General features: G+C 33.4%; 1 protein-coding gene across 1 annotated transcript; it reads right to left on the bottom strand.

Moving 5' to 3' along the window:
• Positions 1-5,223: 5,223 nt before the first annotated feature.
• Positions 5,224-8,325, bottom strand: LOC149552508 (E3 ubiquitin-protein ligase At4g11680-like). The gene is made up of 4 exons (XM_089788090.1): positions 7,068-8,325; positions 6,688-6,816; positions 6,121-6,445; positions 5,224-6,019 (listed from the first exon to the last, which is right to left on the bottom strand). Exons 1-4 carry the CDS (start codon positions 7,643-7,645, stop codon positions 5,783-5,785), a joined length of 1,269 nt encoding a protein of 422 aa, XP_089644216.1. The 5' UTR covers positions 7,646-8,325; the 3' UTR covers positions 5,224-5,782.
• Between the last annotated feature and the right edge of the window lie 12,978 nt (positions 8,326-21,303).

Here is a 21,303-nt window from a genome sequence, read left to right as displayed (position 1 = left end):
AATACAGAGTATCCAGGCTATTACATGTCATTTTATGTAACTTATTATATTCTGCAATGTACATAGCTCTTTGTTGAACCTTTTTTATAATATTTCTCATGTCATGTAGCATGGGGAGAATAGTTGTTAAAGTTAAGAGTATCTTAACATTGGTTAGACTTGAATATAGTCGAGGGAATCTGTCTCGCACAGAGCAGATTAGTCCAAGCAATGAAGGATATTTAAAGATTACTTGATGCACTAGTCCATCCAAAAAGATCCATCTAGTATCATTGTCTTTAAGAAGCTTCTTCACAGTAGTAAGTCCTTGAGCAAAGTGTTCAAATTCTCAGACTCATTTTGGACTTCGACAAAAGTATTGGTAAATCTCTTTGATTAGAGATTCCACTTTATTTACACAGCCAAAATTGCTAACAATTCCAAAAGCTAGATTCATTTGATGGGCCATGCAATGAATGGGAATAGTGTAGGGTGCCAAATCATTCTTGATCTTTTTGCAAAGACTGTCTTTATGACCTTGCATAACCGAAGCTCCATCCACTCCAGCACACACCAACTTTTTCGCAATCTCCATTTTATCCAAACCTCCACATTCAATTAGAGTACTCTTTAATAAATCATATAAATTTTCAGTTGCCGCACTACAATTCAATTTAGCAAGAGATAGTAGAAAGGGTTGACGAGAAAGATTGTTTACAGTATAAACATGCATGCATGCCCAGAAAGTATTATCAATTGTTATAACTTCATCTAGAGATAGTGCAATGAAATTTGAGTGTTTTATTTTTTCCTTCATATCTTCTTTTTCAACCTATGCAAAACGTCTAGCCCATTCTCATCTGCTATATATTGACTAGTGACTGTTTGGATAGTTTCAAAGTTTGAAAAAGTGTAATAAGGCAGTAATTGAAGGGTAGTCTATCATAGGACGTCCTCTACTCAAAATATAAAAGACAACACTTAATTGAACTACTTTTCCCATATTTTGCACTTCCATTGCTTTCTTAATGAAATCTTCGATGAAACTTTTTACTGCAAAACGCTTCTCCCGTATTTGCTAGTGTAACTCATATATTTCAGCATTCCTGATATGTAGATAGTTGTCCTTTATTTTCGAAGTTAGCATAGATTTTTCAACTCCATCTATAGTTTCCTTTTTGTAAACTTTACCGACATGTTTTTCGATGGTATCAAGTTTAAGCTGCAACTTCTTCTCCTTCTTTGTTATCTCTATGCATCTGCATTCTACAAGAGGCTCACTATCAATTGGATTGGCCACTGGTTCAATGAACCACTACTTTTCCACCCATTCTAAGTGAAAATTCCTTTTGGACAGATCCTAGTGAGATCAATCTTTCTTTGGTTCCAATTTTCTTTTCCCCTTTTGTGCATGAACATAATTTATGGAATCACTTTTGGTTTTCTCACCCGACTGGTCTGGGACCGAATCCAACTCTATAATATTAGTTTCTAACTCCCTACTCAGGGAAAGTGCCTCCAAATCATGTTCAAGTTCGTTCTCAACTGAGATATTAGGTTCACCAACTTGAACTTCAATACGGTCTGAGTCTCCAACTTGTGATGAATCTCCTTTTTCAATAAGCATTGGAGATCTAACTTGTGAATCTTATAGGTTGCCAACATTTCCACCACCAAAATATGTCTTTGTGCTTCTGTGTTTTGGTAATGGTGGCCTCTCTTGGCTTTTAGGGATCCTACCGGAACCCCTGTTACCCCTCTTGTTTGACATTGCAAACCGATAAAGGCTGCAAAAATTAAATCAACTTAGTTGTTGAACAAAAGACTCAAAAAGTGATGACTCAAAGACTATGAACAATGATAGTAGACTACTTAGACTACATATAATAACAATAATATGATTCATTCTCCAAAAAATGGTACTACTGCTATAGTACTACCTAATATAATTTACAAACCTATAGGCTATCTTAGTATGTGAGATGTCCAGTCACCAGTGGTAAAACTAAAAAAAACCAGTACCACTATACCAGTATGGTATTACCATTGTCGACATTTAAAAAAAATTAAAAATCACTTGCCTTTTACAAAAACCAGGGTCCATGAGTCAATGGGCAATGCACTTGGCACTTTGAAACTTTGGCGATAATAAAAAATGCTAGTCTCTAGACCAAAAAATAGCAAATTGTGTAAAATAATAATATCTTATAGTCCAATCTAGGTTGGCGAATTATGTGGAATTAACAAGCGGGAATGTCAAACATAGCGAAGCACACCTTCTTATGCAAGCCCATAGTATGAAACAGTTGGCTAAACGGGGCTGGTGATCAACACATGTCAGGAAAATGGTAGGCGATGCCCAACCCAAGGGAAAATTATTTGGTTGTAGTAATGGTGAAATAACATGGGCCAATAAGAAACAAACATGCAAAAGCTAGCAAAATGTTTAAAATAAATGTATCCAAAATGTATATTGCATTAGCGATTGGAGCAATATTTTTGACCAATCATGTGATAACTAATGGGTGACTACCATGAGCATTGAATCCAAATCTGATAAATATCTGGCAACACGGTTGGCCTACATAGCATGTGTTATTTGCCAAATGAGATTAACCCATGAGACGGGATTGTCAAAAGGAAAATATTTTTCACTAAAGTAATCTCTGAAATAAATATTTTATAAGGAGTAGACTTTAGAAAAAATATGAGGAGAAAAAATATAGTGCAAGGATGAACAAATAGAAAATGGTTTAAAAAATAATGGGGTCACTGAATCAAGAAAAAGTGAGTAAGGTAGCACAAAAAATATGGGTGGAAGTGAATCATTTAGGACTTAAGATACCATTCACATCCAACCAATGCACTGTAGAAAGTGATAATAAAACAGACTCGTTAGAAGCCACATGGTATAATAATGATATCTACTAAGCATAAGAAAATATATAACATTGACTATGCTACCGAATCAATGACAAACCCGCACTACAATAGTAAAAGCTATGAACTTGAATACAAAATGTAACCTCAAAGATTTTAGCACCGTGATTATATGCCTAGTTAGAATAAGTATAGCTCGTGGTATATCATGATTATAGATATATGCATATAATGTTTTGTGTAATGTGTCTAATTGGTTTTGTGCATAAATTGGAAGGATAAGAGTATTAGCAAACTAGAAGAAAATCTCTTTGTGTATTATTGCATAATGGATAGGGAGTGTGAACAGGGGGAAGAGTAAATCGGTCGTGTTGGGGCAATAAAATCCCAATATGGATTAAGATCTAAGGGAGCCCCAAGTTGAGCATGTCCAAGCTCGAGAAGCAGTAAATCTACCATCCACATCAAAATTAAACATGTTCCTAGTGGGTAGGAAGTGTACACAGGTGGGGGAGTAAATCGGTCACGTCAAGGCAAGAGAATCTCAATATGGATAAAAATTTAAGGGAGCCCCAAGTTGAGCGTGGCCAAACTCGAGTAGCAATAAATCTACCATCCACTATGGAATTATACACCCTATTATAGTACTAGGTATAGAAAAGTTGTTAAAAATATGCATCTTCAAAAATTTTTGACTTCGAGATAAGGGAAAAGAGCACGACATTCACAATCAAAGTGGTAAAACATTTCCTTACCTTTTCTTGTTTCAAATTGTAAGCAAGAGTATAATATGTACACTATGTGTCTTCATACATTAATATGTTTGCTTTGTGTCTTCATGCATTCATGTGTCTACCTTGTATTTGCATTGCATCTTCATGTATTAATGTGTCTACTTTGTGTCTTCATTCATATGTTCTAACATGTTTACTTTGCAAGTGTCTAACACATATGCAAGGAAGAAAATTAATCTGAACTATGAATTAATTAAAATTCAAATCAATTGCTTGAGGACAAGCAAATTTGAGAAGGGAGGATTGTGATATCCCCACTAAAATAGCATTTAATAATTATTAACATACAAAACAATAAGTAATATATATAAGAATTATAAATAACTAATAATATTTTTATTTTAAGTAAAGATAGATAAATAAATAAATGCTATTATAATATATAATGATTAAAGTTATAAATAAATGAAATGATATAATTAAATAGATGTTATTGTAATATTTAATCCACCTCGTAATTTTAATATTGTTAAATAAACCAAATACTATAATCTAATAGTATTAAATCTTAAAATTTAATAATGAAATCAAATCATTTCTTAATATTAATTATTAACATACAAAACAATAAGTAATATATATAAGAATTATAAATAACTAATAATATTTTTATTTTAAGTAAAGATATATAGATAAATAAATAAATACTATTATAATATATAATGATAAAAGTTATAAATAAACAAAATGATATAACTAAATAGATGTTATTGTAATATTTAATCCACCTCGTAATTTTAATATTGTTAAATAAACCAAATACTATAATCTAATAGTATTAAATCTTAAAATTTAATAATAAAATCAAATCATTTCTTAATATTAATAATCTATTATTTTACAATTTGGAAGGGGTGTGTCATTTCATTTAATTAGATATAATAAGAAGGTCCAAAGGATTCATTTGAAGATCATCAACAAAAATATATCATTTGATTACTTAAATTTATCTTATCAACATGGATGAAGAATAAGGATCATTGCAGTATCTAAGACAGCCCCTGAAACATGGGATAATTTTTGTTCTTCATCTGAAATGACTGGAAGTGGGTCATTACACGGAGATAAGTCAAATGTTTCAAATAGTTATCTATCATAATCTTTTAGTCCAGTTTTAATTTTAAAACAACTTTGAACCACAGGACACAGATATTTATTTTATTTATGTTTAGCTTTTTGGTTAAGTCTTCGAGTTGCATAATCCATGAGTAATTTTATAAGTTTTGATTTTATATCAATTATTGTCTCTAAGGCTGGTTATTTACTTGTGTTTATACTTCCAGTTCATTCAAAATAATTTGAAAGGTTTGTGTTTTATTTCCTTTCCAAGGTTGAACTGGGAAATGAGGAGAGCTTGAAGAAAGATCCAACGATGTTCAGGGATAGAGTTCATGCCTTTGACTAATGCCGCCTCCTCATCATAGGGAAAAATTAGATAGTCAGGGTCAGAGTTCATGCCTTTGACTAATACCGCCTCCTCTTCATGAGGAGAAATCAGATTTGGAGCGAAGTCTATCATATAAATAAACAATAAAATTGGTTCTTTCAAATTGGGTGAGCATGAATTGAATTGCAGCAAATCAGGTAGCCTACCCAGAACAGCTTATAAATTATTATGGACATCGTAAAACCTGTGAATCACACAAGTAGAAAATATACAACTTTACATTAGGCAATGTTGGACCTGCCTCCCACATTTCGTACATCAAAATGTAAACCTGTGTCCACACGCTCTAATGGGACAGTGAAGCCTTGTTCTCTTCTCTTTGGCTTTCTTGCATTCTGACAATGGATCATGTAGTGTGATCCAAAACATTGATGGTAAACAACTATTACACAATCATTATCCAAAATAAAGAATTCAGTGAAGGCCTTGTCTAAGTAAGAGGGAAGGCAGGTTCAACATATATTGAAATGCATTTTTTTAACAAATTTAGTTTTCTTGCATCCTGACAATAGATCATGTAGTGTGATCCAAAATGTAGACGATAAAAAACTATTACACAATCATCACCCAGGAGAAAGAATTCAGTGAAGGCCTTGTCTCAGTAAGAAGGAAGGCAGGTCCAACATATATTGAAATGCATTTGTTTGCCAAATATATAATTGAATTCAAGGGAAATACCCCACTACCTATCAGCAAAATCCTCAATGTCAAGAATAACTCTTCTGCTTCTTTCTTCTAATTCATATCTGGACATGGGATCACATATGTTTCTTGACCCAGCAAGCTCTCGTTTGCAAAGAGGACAGGAAGAGTTGATCTTCAACCACTGGTCGACACACCCCACATGGAAGAGGTGTGAGCATGAGAGCTCCTTCAGAAGCTCATTGTCTTTGTACTTCAAAAGGCAGATGCAACATTCCTGCTTAATCCAAACACACAAATCTATATTATTGAAGAACGGAATCTAGAGGTGAAGAAAAATTATCGAAAAATAAGAAAAAGATTTACTAGTATACTCACTGCATCTTCTGGCGAGAGAGATCTCTTCCTAATTCCTGCGCTATCTATTATAAACCCACCTCCACAGTTTGAATCATCGGTATCTTCATGTGACTCTACTCTTCTACCATTTTTCATTCCCTTCACATTGCACATTGATTTGAATTTGTAAATGGGTAACGCTGCAATATCCTGATGTGAAGCTCCCCGGTTTTCCTTTCCCTGAGAGCTTACATTGTATCCGAGTAGAGTACTTATACATGGCATGCAGCAACATAGCACTGCAAATAGGAAGAATGGCAAAGCATACCCAATGCAACTTAAAGCAAGTAGTGCAATGCATAACCTGCAAAGCAAGATTGGGAAACCCTAATGACATTTATAAACCTTGCAGATTAAAGATGGCCTAGCCACAGATATGATTTAGTTCAATTATCAGCTAATTTAAACTTCATCCACATTGACTAGTGGTTGCATAAGTTGCATAAATGTCCTATTCGTATTGAGAAATAACTATCTTTGTTTTTTACTGTTGAACAATTTGATGTTCAGGAAATAGCCCATTTATTATAAGATTGTACTACTTACTTGTACAGGCTAGGAGCCTCGTCAGAAAATGGACGCCTTGTACCAAACACCCACACATTACCTATGACAAACCAAACTGCAAAGAAAAAGTCTAATGACATTCTGCACCGTTCCATAAAGAAAGCAACCCTGCAAACAAAAATGGCGGTTCAAGCGAAAAACTTTATGATATGTACATTAAATCTGAGACGAATTATCACGTGTCCAATACTTTTTTTAGTTTTTCTTCAATTTTATGTCATGAGAAGATCTTAGAAGAGGGAAATCCATGTAGATCATTTCATAAATAAAATAGGAAAATAGAGAAGACATAAGGACTACACTAGTAAACATAAGAATATAATGTAGGTGTTATTAGAAAAAAATCAATGTAACAGAACCTGGAATAGCCATTGCCATGTTCACCATGAGAGCTGTTGGGTAGAGGTGGAGGGTTTCTCCCATAAAGCGCTCTGAGACGATGAGGGTTCTGATCTGTGGAGTTGTGATCCACGTATGGGTGCTTGTAACGCCAATAGAGGAGAGGCAGGCTTACACAACAACCAAGAGCGTGTCCTATAACCCACAATCGCAAAGGTGAAATGGGCTTCTCGTGCCTTGAAAGCAACAGAATCACCACAGCCGAAACAATCTGAGACAAAATCAGTACCAACTCAAAGAAGATCCATGTCCCAGTATTTAACGGATTCAATCTCAGATCAGACCCTTCTCTCCCGTTCTGATAATGGAAAATCCTCCTAATCAAAGAAAACCACGTAGCCCTTGAAAGCCTGTCCAAAGCCCTTGAAAGCACTGTTTCGTGGCCAATTTGTTGTTGTTGGGGTTCAACATCTGCCCTGTCCACTTCTTCTTCACTCACAATCAATCCGCTGCCAGTGCCGTGACTGATATTGTGAGCCAAAGAAGTCACTGAACCAGATTCGGCTGCCAGAGTCTCTATAGGATGCATTGAATTCATGCCTCCTGCAACCTATTACTCTCAACACTCTGGTTTACTGTTTCAAAATTTTCTACACAACAGATTTACATACATACACCAGATTTTCATCGATATTGGCATCTCTGCCCTTATAAAAGGGTTACGACATGATAAGTAAAAGTGGCCGCCACTTTTATCAGGAGCCTTACTCCTTCAACTGAGCAACCACTATTGTAGGGTTTGTAATCCCATTAGTGAAAATTGATAATTTCTAATATAACATAGTTGTATAGATATCTGCATCAATATTTATAAGAAAGGGGCTACAAATGATAAGTGAACCCTCAATCGACCGTCAGATATATAAGAAATCTCATTCGATTGAACATCTACTCCGGAAGGGATTGTAACCCATTAACGAGAACTAATGATTTCTATGCAATGGAGTTGCGTAAATATTGGCACCTTTGCACATAAAGAAAGAGGCTACAAGATGATAAGTAACCCTTCATATTCAACTGAGCATCCGCCATTAGAGGGACTGCAACCCTATTGGTGAGGAATGATAGTTTGTAGTGAAAGTAGGTATTGATTTGAAATCAAACGTAGAGAAGAGCCCAACATTCTTTTCAGGAGTGCAGAGAAAGCATCCAATGCATATAACCAGGAGCCCAATATACTCTAAGTGTACTTCTCACAGAGCACAGCATGCTTCTTCCCATATAAGGTGAGGAAGAATGGCTACATATTAACCAAAACTGAGTGAATTGGAGGTGCGGTTGGGGTAAGTAGGTAGGCAGTCACTTCGAATAGGAGTACTCTACCCCATTCCGCTTGCCGTGCTTCAACTGCAAGCAATTCAATGCTGTTTGTGATGTGAACAGGTAGAACAAAAGGAGTGCCGTGGCAGAGGGACGTATCAATTAGTAGGATGGACATTTTGACATTTCGGATTACTGCAGAAATACAGGAAAAAGACAATTTTGTGTGGACAGGATTTCAAACGTATTGGCAACTGGCCATTCCAGTCGCAGGACCATAGAAAGCCCACCAGGGTCCCATTTTGGTTTAAAAGGGAAGACAAATAGACAAACATTTCCCACTTAACATTTGATTGTGACGCAAGTTTACAGGGTTTGTCACGAGCCTTCCCTGAAATGCTTGTGCCCTTTCATGGAAGATGATTTACACGAGTCTATAATACATTAGTTATAATACATATCATGATGATATAATAGGGTCTCCATTATTATAATGTAAGGATCCACATTACTAGGCACACAATTTCTAGATATATATTAGTAGAAAAGAGGAATAATATAATTGTACTCATAAAATTGTGTGTTCATATTTATTTAGAGTTAGTTTTAACTTTATTATTTTTTACATAGTTTTAAGACTATAAGTGATATAGTGTTGGGTTAGATTTTAGTTAATATCAATTTGTTTCTAGATTCGATTGTGTGTGTTTTTAACATCTACAGTTTGGATCACACTTTGTAATCTATCATCAAAAAGAGTTAGTACAAGAATAGTAGAAGGATCTATTACTATTCTTGAACTAACTCTTTTTTCGATAGATCATGGAGTATGATTCAAAACATTGATGCTAAAAACACACATAGTTGAATACAAAAACAAATTGATATTTACTAATGGATTGTGAAAATTTGATAATATTAATAGATTTTAGTTGTAAACTTTTATTTGTATTCTTATTTTGACATGTATTTGTAATCATTCATTACTCAATATTTAAGATCCCTCAATTTCCCGTTTTCCATCTTAGTTTATAACATCAATGAAATTGACCAATCCATTTACATGTGTCAAGTTATAAATTTTGTCAACCTCTTCTTATTAGCTAATGTGAATTAACCTCGCACACACTTATGTGTTATGTTGTTGAATTTGATTACATTTCTTATCCTTTTGAAATCACAAAGAAACAATGTAAATCCTAGAATGGAAAAGATTGAGATCATAATTATAAAAAAAAAAAATTGCATTGTTACCTAGCATCAACATCGTAGGCGTACTTAATGTATTTTTTTGTAATTGTATCTATAATGCTCCAACATTTAATTTAGAACATTAATGGACTACAAATGGGCCAACACTTTTTGTGAATTTAATTTGTGACATGCAATCATCTAACTCACACTTGCACATGTGATAAAATTGAAAAATGCCTTACTGAATCACATGACAACAATACCAAGTGCACAACTATGTAAGGTATACAAATTAGATAAAAATTACATTAATGGAAGAGTAATGATCATCATGGGATCGTAAGGTGCACCCCTCTAGACTCAAAGATTGTATATATGGTTATCAAGCACAAACACATCATAGACTATCAAGCTCAAACACATACCAAGTAGCATACTTTCTTGGCACATAATTGAATATAATGATCTATTCTAGCAAAGAAGAGGAGGATAGCAAAAACACAAAATATTTTTTATAGAATAGATTTATTATGTTCATCAAAATTTTATTTACAAGAACATTATCCATGTATGATTATATTTGTATAGTGTTTATCTACTCACGACATTTATTCCAAGGACTTATTTATTACTTGCATCCATATCAAGAACTTTTGAAAGCCTTGCATTGATTCTCACCCCTTATTATGTGAAATGTCTATTGAAAAGTTATGTTAATTATTCATTAGTTTATTATATGCATTCAATTTAATGCAAGGGCTTGTCTAATTCTTGCACATAAACTCTACCCAAGCCTTTATGCCAATTAAGCCACTCCTAATCCTCATATGGGTATTTCCATACCCATGCTTAAAGCACACAATGTTTTTTTTAAATCATTAAAGAATTTCATTTTGTTGTAACCATGCTATGCATGGTAGAGTATCATGCACACTCAATGATATTGCATGTGAAATATGATTAATACTTAATGTTGTAATATATGGGAGAAATAAATCATAATGAGGTGGGCAATGAGGAACCCATCTTGTGATAACAAAAGAAACCTATCATTGGTGTCCTGGTGTCACTAATTTGTTTAAACATTTATAAGATTTTCTCTTAGATGAATAACCAAGGAATATACATTCATCTCCTTTAAAATTAAATTTACCATTCTTTGCATCCTTGTGAATATAACACCTACTTCCAAATATTTTGAAATAACTTACATTTGATATATGACCATACCAAAGTTCATAGGGTGTCTTGTTTGTTCCTTTCTTCAACTGAACTCAATTGAGAATGTAAACAACAATACTAATTGCCCCTCTCTAGGATATTTGAGCAACCTCTTTTTCATTCATCAATGTCCTTGCACAATCCATAATTAACATGTTTATTCTCTTAGCAATCCCATTTTGTTGTGGTGTCCTCAGTGCGGATAATTGTCTCTTAATACCATTCTCAACATAAAATTTAGTAAATTTAGACATTAAGAATTTCAAATATTTTCTAGTTTCTTTTTCAACTCTATTTTTATAACATTTAAACATGTTACCTAGGGTTTTGAAACCCTAAGAACTCCTCTTCCACTCAATCATGTAAGAATTTTTTTTAAAAGGGGTAAGCTTTTGAAAATTGTTATTTATAAATTATTTTGCTTCTTTAAAGATTTTTTTTAATCGGTAAACGACTGGAGCCTTATATTTTATTAGATATCCAAAAGAGAATATAGAGTTCTCTGTTCAAATGGGCACTGGTAAGAAAGAATAGAGTAAGAAAACCTCTAGCCTCGCCTGGGACCGAAGTTCAATGATATACAAAATTTAAAAGGGACATACCCCAATGTGAATACAAGTTCAAATTTTTAGAATAATACACATTTGATGAGTCAACTAAATGGAGAGTAACATCTAGGAGGAAGGGAACAACAAGCACAAGAAATGAAGAAAAATCAATAGAAAGGTTCAAGTAACCAACCATAGGAAGAGATCAGACCTGCATCAAAAAAGTCTAACATCCAAAGGGGATAAGTAGCAAGAGTTAATGAGATAAAACCAAGGAAGGAGAAAATGAATACTGTTAATAAACTTTGAAGAGCTCTTATATGAGCCTTAATGGTAGTTGTCATTTCCTTAATGTACTATATTATCATATAACAGTGTTCCATCTTAATCTTCATTGTTAATTAATGATCAATTCAGTATAAAACCAAAGGGATAATAGTAATATTCTCCTTTATACTAATTTATCTGTTATAAACGTTAGCTTATTTTTTAAGAATATCCAAGTTTGAATTTGCTTTGTTATATTGTTACCATATTGTTTTCTTTATTGATTATTAAGATAAAATTGATAAGCTTGATAGTTGCCTTTAACTATTATTGGACTTTATATTTAGAGTACCCAGAATTTGAAAACCCATCTGATCCTTAGAATTCCTAGGTTTGTTTTAATAATAAAGATTAATGATAGCAGGGTGATTAATTTATATGACATTCGCTGAATCAATCTTTCGAAAGTGATGTATTAGGACCATTTGAAATAAATAATCTACTGCCTACTATGATGGAACGAGACCAGAAAATCCAAGATTAAACTAGCTTAGTCAACAAATTTCTTGAAGATATAGTAGATTGAGCAATTAATCCTAATATGATCAGTGGGCCAATACTAGGGATAACTTTAAGAAACCCCTCTTGAGAAAAATATGTAAAATGTTGGTGAATTCAACATTAAATATGCAAGAAAAATTTCTAATCAACGATGATTTTTTCATTCGAGGAAAGGGAGAAAATTATTTTCTATTGGCGAAATTTTTCTTTTCATATCAAAATTTAATAATAACTGTGGTGAATTAAAAAAAAATTGGTATGCAAATAAATGCAGGTGATTTTTTTTGTCTTTCATAAAGATTTTTATAATGTAAGAGGTGAATTAATTATTTCATATAACACCAAATATTAATAAAGTTGGATAATGCATCATTTTCCAAAGAGAGATCATTTAATTTTTTGGTGAATTTATAGAATCGCAAGTGGTCCATGGCCCACATGCCAAGTGTATACTGTACAATGTACTTGTAGTATGCCAATCCATTAAGATTCAATTAATATTGTGCCCTTTTTTATTGTTAACTTGGTTTTCATCATGTTTAATGTTGTCATTTTTATGGTGAAAGGAATTAATTAGGACCGTTGATGTAATATAGATCAATGGCTTCAGCTCTATTTTAGGTCTAATTTTAAATGACATACCATAGAGTCTAAATCTTCTCAGAATTAGGATAGGTATCCCAAAGACCAAAACAGAAAGTAGATGGCTAAATGGGGATAGTTGGAGACACACATCAATAAAATGGTAGGCGATGCTCAACCCGAGGGAAAATATTATTTTATTTTATGGGCCAAATAATATTTTCCAATAAGAAAACATTAGGGAAATGCTGGCAAAAATTTTAAAATAATTATGTTCTAAATGTAGATTACATTGGCGATTGGACTAGGATTTGGACCAATTACGTGTAAACTAATGAGTGATTAGCCTTGGATTTTGACCCAAATTATTTAATATCTCAGCGACATGGTTGACCCCATATGTAGGTTTTATTAGCCAAATTGTGATTTCCCAAAGAGATGGAATAGCCAATTGGCGAAGATTCGCCACTAAAAAAATCACTGGCCAATATAGATACCCATAACTTGCCACAAAAGGATACATCACACATAGGGACCAAGCTTGAGATCCCACATTGATCAAGTAGTTCAAACTTAGAGTAGAGAAAGAGAATGATATATTCATGAAATATATATATTTACATTAGTAATATAGCAATAACCCACTAAGCATAGAAGATACCCTAATTGAAGAAATAATCTAAATGTTGCTTAGGGAAAATGTAGCAAACTTCGCAACTAAGAACAAACAAAGCAAGATCACCATAGGATTCAAGAGGCCAGACCAATATATAACCCAAAAAGCAAACATTTAGGGCAACACCCAAAAATCCCATCCAAGAGAGGGAGAAAGAGCCACCATGCCCAATTAGAGCAACAGTTCCAACAAAAACCACTATAACCAGGCCCTAGAACCCGATTACTCTCCAAAATCCTTCTTACCAAAGACCATGATGCTTCCTTGATGTTTTTAGCCTAAGAACCAGGGGGAAACTCATAGACATTTCTAGTTCTACTAGACTTGTCAAAATTAGGAAGGCACAATTTGATGGCATCCAGGTCTGAGAAGTTCACATCCAGGTGAATATATGCATCAAAGGCCTACAAGTGAGACAAAAGCCACTTCATTGTAGGATCCCTTATAATGCCTCTCTATCGTAGCTAAAATTACACATTGGCTTCCATTTTGGGTCATTCTCAATAGGAGAGGATATTATCTTAGATGACCAAAGTAGGGTGCCTAGGTATAATTGTGAGCTTGAAGCTTCTTGGCTGATGTGCTATGTAGGCTTCCAATAGGGGGGTTTTAAGTTTCTCATTAATACTAAAGACCACTTGTTCTAGACCTACCAACCAGCTAGGGTCAAATAAGTTATAGAAGAGCCTGATTATGTCCCATTTCTCTACTTTGGCCCTAGCTAGGCATCCAATCTAGGTACCAAGAATGTCACTATTGGTACACCATGACAAATCATAATTGAAGACACCTTCATGTCATCAGTCCTACTAACAACAACCCTACTCATGTTGTCTAAGGGCTTGAGTAAATGATTTGATCTCTTAGGTTTTACAATTCCATGAAAAGCCATGGTTTGAACTTCAGACGCATGACACAAACAGATATTAGTATCCATGAGGAAAACCTCCCTAGACAAATTTTTAAACACAATGAAGAAAGTTGTAATGAGAAGGGGACCTAGCTTGCATTTATAGAATAACAACAAAGTAGGGAAGGATCTATAAAACTGAGTGATGATGCCATCTCAATGAAACCATATGATTATTCATACCACTTGGAATCATAATTAAAGTAATACGAAAGATCACAAGATCTTAGGGTGATACACTCATATACACTGGAAAAAGTGAGCCAAATTCTCACCAATTGGGATAATCATGGGACCAAGTGCCAAGGGATATTTCAATAGAGATCTAAAACTTATAATTACCATTACTAACTAACTTTGATTAAACCATAGAATTTTTTCTCCATCTATTCCTTTATTTTCTAAAAGGCCTTCTTTTGTATTACCTTCTCTAAATATATGTGTAAATCTTACTTCTTCAAATTTATCCAAAAGTCTGATGGTTTTTTCTAGGCTAGAATTTAGTATCCAATTAGGAGTTCTTCCTTTTCTAAGTGCATTAAGGGATGATTTGTGAATCTCCTGCAATTATAATTTTCTTGATTTTCAAGCTTATGCTCTGTTTTAGACCTTCATGTATTGCTTCTAATTCTAGCATATTGTTAGAGGATATTCCCAAGGGCTTAGCTCTTTTTATAAGCCAATTTCTAGATTCCTCCTTGACTATGCACCCTAGTCCTACTACTCTCGAATTACCTCTAGAGGCTCTGTCAAAGTTGAGTTTCTTCCAACTTGTCAGTGGAGGTTCCCATTTGCATTCTTTTTTAGCCAAGCTATTGTTAATCTTGTAAATAAGGAGTTGATTAATTAGATGTTTCCAATTCTTTTTAATTTTGGCATCCTAATCTGAGGAGCCTTCTTCTTTTGATGTTTTCTTGAGGTTACAGTTTATGACCTCTATAATACTAACTTCAATCTTATTGTAAAGCGATGCTAGATTGAGTTCTTCATTCTTAAGATCCATCTATTTCTTTCCTTCCATATCTCTCATGCTAGGATTGCTAGAGTGATGTTCTAGAGTTTTCTGTATACTTTATTATTTACTTTTTTTGGCCACCCTATCAGATGGGTTTACCATTTTTTGGCAGAGGAATTGTCTAGTTTAGTTTGGATTTGATTCATTAAATTGCATTGGTATACCATTTTCCTTATTCTATCTACTGTTAGGATTCTATTTTGGGAGGCTACCCAAAGAAAGATACCTACCTTTGGTAGACCTGCTAGATCCCAACAGTGATTTACATGGATATTTATTTCTTCCCATCTTTGTGAATTTATAATTTGATTGTATCCCTCCTTTACTTTGTAGATTCCATCTTTAGTAGCCGCCCATATAAGTTTGTCCTCCCTATTGTTGTAGTTAATTGGGTGCTCTCTAAGGATAGTTTCTAAGATCTCTTGGTTTGTAGGGTTGAGACCTCTATTTTCTAAGGATTTTCATTTCCAGGGGGTTTCTTCATTAGACAAATCAACTTAGATATAATCTTCTACCTTAGTTCCCCAAACTATTTGTAATCAAATTTTTGCATTGCAGGTTATGTTAGATTGGTTGAGAGGGGGATGTTTGTTCCAAGAATCTTCCTAGAATAGGGCTTTATCTCCTCTACCTATATCCCATGTAGTATATTTAGTAATTAAGGGGTGACATTTTAGTATAAAATTCCATGTTGCATAGCCTTTGGGAGGGTTCCTAGTTCTTAATAATGATGTGCTATTTGATGTGTTCAAATATTTATTATAATTAATTATAGCCCATTTCCTGTCTTTTTCTTGATACATTCTCCAAACTTGTTTTTTGCCTAATGCTTCATTCTGCCAATCTAGATTTTTTATTCCTAGTCCCCTACTTCTTTAGGCCTGCATATTTTTCCCTATCTTATTAAAGCTACCTTCTTCTTATCTTCTATACCTTTCCAAAATAAATTTCTTAATTTCTTTTCTATTTTCTAGTTGATGTTTTTTAGTAATTGTGAACATGCTAGTTGATAAGTAGGTATAGCTGATAGGACTACTTTTATTTTTGTTGCTTTCCTGGCTTTGGTTAACTTTTTCCCTTTCCAAGCTTCTATCTAACTATCTATTTTTTCTAGATTTTTCTCCCAACCTTGATTCTTTTTAGTCCCTTTATCTAGGTATATTCCTAGATATTTACAAGAGAAGGAACCTTTCTTGTATCCTAGTTCATTGCAAATATATTCTTCTCTATCTAATGTTGTATTTAAGAAAAATATTTCAAATTTTTTTGCATTAATTTTTTAACTTGATGCTTTTGTGTAATTCTTTAGGATTGTTTTAATGTAGTCTGTCTCTTTTTTAGTCTTGGGTCTAGCTAGTATTGTGTCATCAATGAATTGCCGATGTGTGGTAGTAGCCACATTTTTAGTGACCTTAATTCCTTTAATTTTGTTTTGATTTTGTGCTATCTTAATTGATCTCCCAAAGGTTTCTACTATGATGATGAATAGGAAAGGAGAGATAAGATCTACTTGTCAGATCCCCCTAGATATATTAAAGAATCTTTCTGGAGTTCCATTAATAAGGAGCGAGCTTTTTGGGGTAGATATGCACTAAAAAATGATGTTGATCCATTGATGTGAAAATTTGAAAGCTTCAAGGGTTTTATAGGAATCTCCAGTCCACTTTATCATATGATTTTTGTATATCTAGTTTTAGTAGCATGCATGCTTCTTTGTTCTTTGTTGCCGAATTTATTATTTCTTGAATAATTGAGATGCTATCTAAAATAGATCTCCCAGGTACAAACCATTTATGTTCTTCTGATATTAATTTAGGGAGATATTCTTTTAGTTAGTTTGCTAAGGCTTTTAAGAAGATTTTATAAATAGTATTGCAGAGAGTGATAGGTCTGAAGTCTCCTAGTTCTTCAACCTTATTTTTCTTTGGGGTTAGAGTTAGGAAAGTGTGATTGATTTTTGCTAGAATTTTCCACCCATTTCTTGATGCTTCAATTGCTTTCCACAAATCTACTCCTATTATAATTTTTTTCCATTGATACTTCTCCCTTTTTTATATGGTTTTGTTCTTGATCAACATTTTCCTCTAATCCCATTATTAAATTATTCTCTATAGTTGTCTCTCTATTGCTATGTACCACATTCTGATCTGTATATAGTCTCTTCTTCTAATAGTTCTGTCTTTGTATTGCTTTCTCTTTCTATATTCTTTTCTGGTTTAGACCTCATGATTGCCTTGCCTTTATGTTCTGTATGATTGTTATCTGCTATGATAAATTGTTCTTCCAAATCATTATGTAGGAGCAACACCTCATAGGAAAACATATTCAATTTTTTCAAGTTAAGCTCTGTTTCTTCTAGTGTTTTATTTTCTATTCTATAGTCTTTGCAGTTTCTATATTTATCCATTTAAATTTGGTAATCCATATTTGTCTTCCATCTATACTCTGTATCTTCTACTCTTCTTATGTTTTCCCTTTGGTCTACTTGCTTTGCTCTTTTTCCTTCAGATCTTGATTGTTTGTGTTCTCTTTATGCTCTATTTTTCCCCCCCCTATTTTCTTGTACCCTTTTCTCCCTTTTTTTGATGACCTTTAATGCTTCCTTCAAATTATTCTTTATGTTTATATTTTTAAAGTTTACTCATGTTATTTCGTTTATTTCTCCTATATATTCAGTAAAGGTTAATTTATATATTGATTTGTTTGTTATGATTTTTCTACTAATATATTCACTTTGTTCTATTTTTATAGAGACTATGAATCTTATCTTACTTATTTTATAATGATTTACTTCGAATCCCATTAGATCTCCTAAAGATTGCCCTATTCTTTTTATTATGTTAATATCATTTAGTTTTGATGGAATATTTGCACATTCTAACCATTTAATTTTTTGTGTCTATTGATTATTGTTTGAATTAAAATTGGGTTGTCATGCTATAAATTTAATAGGATGCCCTTTATAAAAATAGTTCATTTTTTCTATCAGTTCATTCCTAATTTTTTGATCCTGACATTACATATACCAATACTGATTATAATGAGGAGTTATGTTACTTACCTTTTCTCCATAGATTATTGTTAGCTTCTATTCTAGATTAACTCTATATTTTGCTGGACCATTCCATATTGCATACATTCCTAGATCAGAGCATTCCTGCCATTTTGCTTCACTATGTTTGCTGCTAATGATAATAGTTTCAATGTTGTCAATATTGTTTATTTTTCTTTGATGAGGGTTTGTAAATTCAATCTACTTATTTTGCTTCAAGCTTCTTTTTTCTATGTTTGGGAATATAAACAAATGCTTGGGGTGTCTTTGTGACCTTCATAGTTGATCTATCTATGGGATTTTTTTAGTACAGATAGAAATGATTTTTTCTTTTCTATTAGGGCTTTAGACTAGATCAGATAGGGTTTAGAAGATCCTAAGGGTATATTATTGGGTTCTGAGATCTTTATAGTTCAAGATAACATATAAGTGCTCTGCTTATTAAGACTAGGGGTAGACTTTTCTTGTTTACCTCCGTTGTTTCTATATTTGGTGTTCTTGAAAAAAGCTTCTTGGTTCTTCATCTACTAATCCAAGCCTTCTTTCTTGATGTTGGATTTTGAGATCGACTTTTCATTTCCATGCTTTCTATACTTTCTATTTTTAACTAGCTTCCAACCATCATCTTCGTTACTCTTCTAGTTTTTGATAATAACTGCACTTCACTTTGCATGAATCCTGATTAGGGTTTCAAAACCACTAATCCTTTCAAATGTTTTACAATTTTGTTGTTCTTCTTGGTTAGTTGAGAGTACATCAAAATTATATTTAACTTGCAGAGTGCTTCCCCTATTGTCTGAGATTGATTCACTAAGTTTTTTGGAGGAAATCTATATTTGGAGTTATTTGCATATGAACTTGTTTATTTTTTCTTTATTTTGATGAAGTTTCCTGAATGCCCTACTTTTTTTATGCTTTCATCATTTTGTCTTATATAAAAATTTGGGGTAATAGTTTGAAGTCAATGACATTCTTCAACCCTTGGTTGTAAGCACTACAGGCAAGAAGCCCCACTATTTCTCCAAGGCCTAAAGGAAACTCTCAATTAAGAACCATAGTAGAGAGTGAGCCTATGGAGACTTGAACCCTGGTTGTAGGCACTATAGGAAAGAAGCCCCACCATTTCACCAAAGGTACAAGGTTTTAAGGAATTAAATATTAATATATTCAAATGCAAAATAATTACATGTCAAACTATTTTAAAAGAACATTAATCTCTCACATAATTAATTCTACAAGAATTAATTATTATTATGTGAAAAGAAATAAACTGGGTGAGTTGATGGGAGTGGATTAAATCTGAAAAAGAATGTATATTGTAAGGTTGAAAGGATCTAAGAATTTTTGAATTGGTTGGCACTTTGTTAGGTGCGAAATTGGAAGGGGAAATCTTGTGGGAGGTATCGATCCTAGTGGGATAGGAGGTCAAAATGTGAAAATTCTAGCAAAGTTTGTAGTGTCTCATGACTTTTTTTTGGGTTCCAACTCCAGAAGATGTGGGGTCAGGAAAATTCATTTGGATCCTTTACCCTTAAATCATGTGCCCAAATAGGAACTTGAGTAGGAAAAGATTCCTTTGGAGAATGTGGAGGAGACCAAAGATAGGAAAGCGAGAACCCACCGAAAGGGTTAGAAGTTCAAAGGGCATGGTCTTCTTTGTTTGAAAGGAAACCTGGAGGAAAATCATCTTTCCCTCTGATCACATTGAAATCTTGTTGGGAGAAAGGTGAGTTTCAAATCTTTATTCCAAACCTGATTGTTGATTTCTCTATCTCATCAATGGAATTTACTCTACTTGGAAAATTTATGGGGGCTAGATTGGATATTGATACTTTGAAAAATATGATAAAATGAAAATGGGTTATTCATGTTCAAGTTGATATAGCTCCTATGATGAATGGTTTCCTTTCATTCATTTTTACCTGCAAGGAAGATATGAACATGGTCCTTTGTGGAGGGCCATGGTCGTTTGGCAAAAGCACTCTCACTATAAAGGAATGGGAACCAAACATGGACTTATATGATGCCTTCATCTTAACTACAGGTTAGACTTCCTAGCCTTCCTTTGGAATTTTGGCATGAGGATATTTTTAAGGGAATAGTTGGTTCCTTTGGGGAGCTAATTATAGTGGATAATGATATGGCTTAGAAGTCTAAACTTTAGAGTGCAAGATTATATGTAAAAGTGGCAAAATTGAGTAACCTTCCTAAAAAGGTGGAACTAATTTCAAAACTTGGAAAAGGGACACAAGAAATTATATAAAAAGATCTTCCAAATACTTGTTTTCCTATAAAAAATAGGGCCATTGGGTGAAAATTTTTCCTAACAAAAGAAAGAACCAACCCAAGACTAATAAGAAGGATAAAATGAAAGAAGAAAAGACTCAAAAGAAAGTTTGGAAACCTAAAGCTACTCTTGAAAAGGGTTTGAAGGATACACTAAACCTTGCAAATTAGGAAATTGGCATGTTATCAAATCTTGCCTTGAAGGATAACCTGAGCTTTGAAAATTAGGAGATTGGATTGTTGTTAGATCCTTCCTTACCTGAGAAAAATAAAGAGAATATGGTTGACTTGATGAAACAATTAGTCATCTACCAGAAGAATGATATCAAATGGGAAGATCTAGTAGAAATGGAGGAAATAGAGGAGGGATAAATTCTAGAGGATAGGAGTAGATCTCTGGTTTTGAAGGAAACCTAGAATGTTGATTTCCAATCTATTGAAATATAGAAAGTTGATACTAAGCCTCTTGAGACACCTTTGTGCAAAGAAATAGTTCCCTTTAGGAATGGATCTGAAGTTGAGGAGAGGAGCTCGGAAGGGAAGGATTTGAAATAGAAATAGAGTCAAAGGAAAAAGACTAAAAAGAAAAGTAATACAACTCCTAAAGGAGTAGAGACTCAAAGT

Source organism: Cupressus sempervirens, chromosome 6 (genome assembly GCF_028749045.1).
Source record: "Cupressus sempervirens isolate cs-2001-9-10 chromosome 6, ASM2874904v1, whole genome shotgun sequence".
Lineage (NCBI taxonomy): Eukaryota > Viridiplantae > Streptophyta > Pinopsida > Cupressales > Cupressaceae > Cupressus > Cupressus sempervirens.
This window is presented reverse-complemented; position numbering and strand designations above follow the sequence as displayed.